Source organism: Belonocnema kinseyi, chromosome 2, assembly GCF_010883055.1.
Source record: "Belonocnema kinseyi isolate 2016_QV_RU_SX_M_011 chromosome 2, B_treatae_v1, whole genome shotgun sequence".
NCBI classification, from domain to species: domain Eukaryota; kingdom Metazoa; phylum Arthropoda; class Insecta; order Hymenoptera; family Cynipidae; genus Belonocnema; species Belonocnema kinseyi.
In genome coordinates, this window is record NC_046658.1 from 126132066 (window position 1) to 126138500 (window position 6435).

At 23.6% G+C, this 6435-nt stretch overlaps 1 protein-coding gene across 1 annotated transcript in view; it reads right to left on the bottom strand.

Annotated features, from left to right (window-relative positions):
• The window catches only part of LOC117167185 (mitochondrial inner membrane protein OXA1L-like), a 28170-nt gene extending 23313 nt beyond the window's left edge, over window positions 1-4857 (bottom strand). The window contains exons 1-2 of the mRNA XM_033351907.1: window positions 4507-4857; window positions 1692-1881 (exon numbers count right to left, since the gene is read on the bottom strand). Of these exons, the coding sequence (XP_033207798.1) occupies window positions 1692-1881; window positions 4507-4572 (256 nt within the window). The 5' untranslated portion in view covers window positions 4573-4857. The remainder of the gene's footprint in view (window positions 1-1691; window positions 1882-4506) is intronic.
• Between the last annotated feature and the right edge of the window lie 1578 nt (window positions 4858-6435).

Genomic DNA, 6435 nt, shown 5'->3' on the forward strand with positions numbered 1-6435 from the left:
GCCTTACCGTTTTTCATGTTCTTAATTATATCCCTAACCTCAGTGACACAGACTTTTTCAATTGAGTTTTCCAACGCATCGTGTTCAACATCGCAGTTGTTTAAATTCCTAGAATCTTTTTAAAGCTCTTGAAACTTCAATGAAATTACAAAAAAACAACCCAAAATGTTTTAAAAACTTGGATATTCTTTTTTAAAAATGTTATCACTTCAAAATTCCTTGGGATATTTTTAAATATCCTTAAATATTAGAAATCCGATTAAATCTTGTTAAATTCCTAGAATTTTTTGAAGCTCTTGAAAATTCCTTAGAAATTTTAAAATACACTCAAATAAATAAAAATCACTTCAAATTCTTTAAAATGCCATAAAATCTTTTAAAATGCCCTAAATTATTGCAATTTAAAAAATAACTTCAAATCTTGGAAATACTTGAAAATTTGTTACAAAATATTTTTATCTCTTTAAAATGCCTTGGAATCCTTTAAAATACCCTAAAATATTGCAAATTCTATTAAATTTGGTCAAATTAATAGAATTTTTTAAACTTTTGAAATTTTCAGTGGAAAATTAAAACATAATCCAACAGTTTTCAAACAACTTCAAAATTTGTTAAAGAAATGTATTCTCTCGAAAATGCCTTTTTATTTTAAAACTTCTCTTTCTTCTTTTAAAACGAAATTTTTTTAAAAAAATTTACATTTTTAATTTTAATTTAAATTTTTTAAATTCATTTTTAAATTTAAATATAATTTTAAATTTTTTAATAAAATTTTAAATAAAAAATAAAATCTTTTAAAATATCCCAAAATATTGCAAATCCTATTAAATTTGTTTCAATTCCAAGAGACTTTTTGAAGCTCTTGAAAATTCCATGTAATTTTAAAAAATAACTTCAAATCTTTGAAATACTTTAATATTTGTTACAACATTTTTTAGTCTCTTTAAAATACCCAAAAATATTGCCAATAGTTTTATTTTTTTTTTTTATATTCCTAGAAACTTTTTAAAGCTCTTAAAAATTGCATTGAATTTTGAAAAATAACCCAAAATCTGTTAAAAACTTGGAATTTCTTTTTAAAAAAATGGTATCACTTCTACATGCATTTGAATATTTTCAAGTACCCTAAAATATTGCAAATTCTAATAAATTTGGTTAAATTCCTAGAATTTTTTAACCCTAAAACGGTACACTCCAGCCGAGCATACGTAAACGGTATACTGGTGCGAATTGGTTTGTTTGCAATATTAAAATTAAATATTTAATATATTGAACATATAATAAAAAAACTAGCATATATCACACATATGTCTGCGTAAATTCCAACAAAATGAAAAAAACTGGGGGTGCGAATTCACACCAGTGTGCTATTTGAGGATTAAAGCTCTTGAAAATTTCGTGGAATTTTATCAAATAACTGTAAATCTTCTAATACTTGAAAATTCGTTTAAAATTTTTTATTTTATTTAAAATGTCCTGGAATCTTTTAAAGTACCCTAAAATATTGCGAATCCTAAACGTTTTAAAACTTTTCAGAATTCCTTGGAATTCAAAAAAAAACACACTCGAATCAATTAAACTCCCTTCAAATTTTTGAAATCTATTACAAGTTTCTTGGAATATTTTATAATACTGTAAAATATTTCAAAAGACTTGAAGGAAATGTAGAAAAAGGTAAAGATCTGAATTACCAGGTATTTCGGGTAGTGCATTTTCTGCAGACACTTCAGTCGCTTCAGCGGTACTTGCAAATCTTATAAGATTTGCACTAAAAGCTGTTGAATGGGATGAATGAGGTCCTAAGCAGCGGATTCTTGAATTAATAACCTTAATATCTTTAATACGATGAGATACGTGTAAGGATCTAGTTTGTGGAAATGACTGAAAAAAATTAAAAATCGAATTAATTACATTTCTATCATGTTATAATTCGTAAATTAACAAAATGCATACATTTTCCATCAAATAGTTAAACTTTCAAGTAAAGAAGATACATTTTTAGCCAAAGAAATTAATTATTAAACTATAACGATGAATCTGCTTTAAAAATAAATTTCAACCGAATGGTTGCATTTTCTACCAACAATTATGCATTTTTGATAAAAATATATGAATTTTCTACTAAAAAAGATACATTTACAAACAAAAAAGGAATATTCCTATTTTTGACTAAAAAAATTGATATTCAGCAAGAAAATAACGAATTTTGAGCAAAATGTTTAAATTCTTACAAAAATCTAAATAATTTTCAAAGAAATACATGAATTTTCAACTACAACGATGAATATTCAATAAAAATTATAAATTTTGAAACAAATACTAGAAATTTTCTACCAAAAAGACGAATTTAAAACTAAATCAGATAAATTTTCAACTACAAAAGAAAAAATTTCAAACAAAAACTGGAATATTCATATTTTGAAATAAAAAACTTAATTTTTATAACAAAACACAAATTTTCAACAAAAAACATCAATATTCAACTTGAAAGATAAATAATTCAATAAAAATTTTACTTTTATTCAAATAATTGCATTTTTGAAGAAAAAGATGAATTTTTAAACTTAAAAATTAATTTTTTATCCCAAAAGACGTTTTTTTTTACAAAATAAATATTTTTGGGTAAAAAAAAAATTTTTAACAACAAAATAAAAACGAATTTTCAACAAAATAGTTAGAATTTTAACCAAAGAAATTAATTTTCAAAAAAATATGAATATGAACTTTCCACTTTTTTTTGACTAACAAAATTCACGAATCTTTAACTACAAAAATGAATCTTCAATGCAAATAATAAATTTTGAAACAATTGCTAGAAACTTTCGACCAAAAAGATTAACTTTCAAACATAAAGATTAATTTTCTACCAAAAAAGACAAATTTTCAACCAAAACGGAAATATTTTTTACTAAAAAATTAAATTGTCATAAAAGAACAAAAAAATTGCAACAAAATATATAGTTATTTAACTTGAATAATAAATCTTCAATAAAAAATGAATTTTTGTCCAAATAGGTAAATTTTTGAAGAAAAACGTGAATTTTCAAATACAAAGATCAATTTTTTTGATCCAAAAATACATTTCTTAATTAAATAAATATTTTCGGTTAAAAAGTTAATTTTTAACAACAAAATAAAAACGAATTTTCAATAAAATAGTTACAATCTTAACCAAAGAAATTAATTTTTAAAATAATATGAACATGAACTTTCCACTATATTTTGACTAAAAAAATTAATTTTCAGCAAAGAAAAAAAAACGAATTTTCAACAAAATAGTTAAATTCTTAGCCAAATTTATTAATTTTCAAAGAAATACACGAATCTTTAACTACAAAAATGAATGTTCAATGTAAATAATAAATTTCGAAACAATTGCTGGTAATTTTTGACTAAAAAGATTAACCTTCAAACATAAATATTAATTTTCTACCAAAAAAGACGAATTATCAATTAAAAAAGATAAACTTTCAACCGAAACTAAAATATTCATATTTTTTACTAAAAAAATTAATTTTTCACGAAAAAAAAAATTGCAACAAAATACATGAATTTTCAATTATAATGATGAATTTGGAATGAAAAAATAAATTTGAACCAAACAGTTGAATTTTTGACAGAAAATATGAGTTTGCAGCCATCGAGATTAATTTTATATAAAATAATACAAATTTAGAACTAATAAGATAAATTTTCGACCAAAAAGATGAGTTTTCAACTAAAAAAGATATATTTTTGACCAACGTAGAATAGTTATATTTTCAGTTAAAAACATTAATTTTTAAAAGAAAAAAAAAAAGATTTTCAGTAAAATAGCTAAATTTTCATCAAAAGAAATTAATTTTTTAACAAAATACATAAATTTTGAACTATAATTATTAATACTGTATAAAGAAATTAATTTTCAATCGTAGTTTTAATTTTCTACCGAAAAGAGAGACTTCTTTGTTTTCAACAAAATTGTTATATTTTGAACAAAATAACCAAATTTTGTTGTCTTTCCCTAAAATTATAAATTATATAAAACACTCCTTTCTTCTTAAATATTAGTTAAAAATCCACACATGTCAAGTTTTTGAAATTGAATTTAACTCACATTGGGACTGCGTCCTCAGAAATTTTGAACAAAATTTATGTTTGCCCGATAAAAATTTCGAATTTTCGTTTTCGGGCATGTAAGATCAGGTCATAGCAAAAAAAATCAGGACAGCGATTACAAATCAGGCAATGTCCTGATATATCAGGACTCCTGGTCACCATAATTATATAACTGTATGAAAAATTAAGATATATAAATTGCTTTATGTTTTAGGAGTTATCGGTTCAAAATCACTGTAAGACAAATAAAATATAGCCGATTTGAGGAAAAAAACAATAAAGATGGATTTGAAAATAAGAAAAATTCTTTTTATACTCAGGTCTAAGTTAGTTTTTAGTTATTTAATTGTATTTGACTGGTGTAAAATAATGAATATGACATAACCTCAATAATGTCGAATTATTTACCTGTCGTCCCATGTGTGGTTTTGTCAACGCACGACAGTAAGTACTTAAAGATATACGTGAAAACATTTTTAATGTTTCAGTTACAATTAATCAATCACAAATTCCACACAACCGGCGAATAACTTATCAAAATCGCACATTATAAATTCCGCTGCATTTCAGAAAATAAGAAACATAACCTAGTTTTGCGGAGACTTTAAGCTTTGAACGCTTTTTTTTATTCTTTAAATAGACCCATTTTCACAAAAACGGTGAAGTGAGTAGTCGGCTTTTATAGAAAATTAAATGTTGTGTTAAAGTTTTAATTCTTTTTTTTTTAATTTATTGAATGATATTTTATTTACAAAATGTAGAGCAGAAGACTTTAGCAGACGACGCCATCATTTATCATTGTACGAATCGGATGGCAAGAAGTAGCCTCCTGGTAAATTAGGCAATTAGCTAAAGTTTTTAAGTTTCTATTTAATTCATTATTAATAGAAAATACGTTGTTTTAATGCAAATTGAATTACATATCTTCATTATAATGAATTAGATCGCTCTTTATATTAAAAAGATTGAAAAATAATCTTGTCGATGTAGGGAATCATAGGAGTTGTCTCCATATGACCCAACAGATGTCGCCAGTATGCGCAAATACAAATTTGTAAAAATCATTGGAATTTGAGGAGTGAAGTTAATGAATTTACTTTATTTTATTTTTGCATATGGTGTGTTCAAATATAATCAGTGTTGTGATTAATTTTAATAATAATCGGAAGCCCAAGAATTTTATTAAATTGATGAAACGAAATTGATCCAACTGTATATTTATTCAGGTAACTTTTTTACGGTTTTCGAAGTTTCGTTTTTGCGGTTATGAACTGAGTGAGAAATAGATTTTATATTGACTTATCACGACATGTCCTGATTTTTTATCGCTGTCCTGATTTTTTGATATTTTTGTACTATGTCCTGATTTTCCATAATTTTTTAAAATTCAATTCCCAAAACTATTGACATGTGTGGAATCTTACTATTTTTTAATAAGAAAGGAAAATATTTAATTTCCTAAAAATATTTGACCTCCAAAAAGTTATTCCTATAATTGAAAAACGTAGGGAATAATCCTGCAATTTTATTATTTTTGTAAAAGTTGAAAAATTTGGTTAAAAACAAAAAAGTCGATCTACTTTTTGTTGGAAATTTAACTTTTTTTTGGGAAATTTGCCTTTAAAGTCAAATGGTTTAGGTTTCAAATTAAAATATTGCTTGGTTGAATTATCACCTATTACATTTTTAACTCACCTAATCAATTGAAAGTGGAACTGTTTTGATAAAAATTAATTTTTTTTTGGTTAACGATTCATCACTTTAATTCAGAAACCCTTTTTGTTTAGTTGAAAAGTTAAATATTTTAATATTTGAATGAATACTCGTTTTTAATTAATTGAAAATTAATTTCTTAACAGAAAATTGATCTGTTCTGCTTTTGGTTGAAAATTAATATTTTTTAATTGAAAATGCATGTATTTTTGTTGAAAATTCGCCGTTTTAATTTTAAAAAATTAATCTTTGTGGTTAAAAATTCATCTTTTTGGTAAAAAAATCCACTGTTTGGGTCGAAATGCATTATTTTGATTAAAAACCCACCATTAAAGTTGAAAATGCATTTATTTGGTTAAAATTCAATTAATAATTGTTTAAAAATTTGGTTTCGTTGAAAATTCGTCTTTTGTCATAGAATATTAATGTTCCTTGTGAAAAATTTACCTTTTTCGTCAACAATTCATTTCTGTGGTTAAAAATTTCAATATTTTTTTTTAAATTTATCTTTTGGTTGAAAAATTTCAATATATTTTTTTTTAAATTTATCTTTTGGTTGAAAAATTAATTTTTATTATTGAAAATTTAACTGCTTTGTGTTTCTTCAAAATTCATGTATTTTTT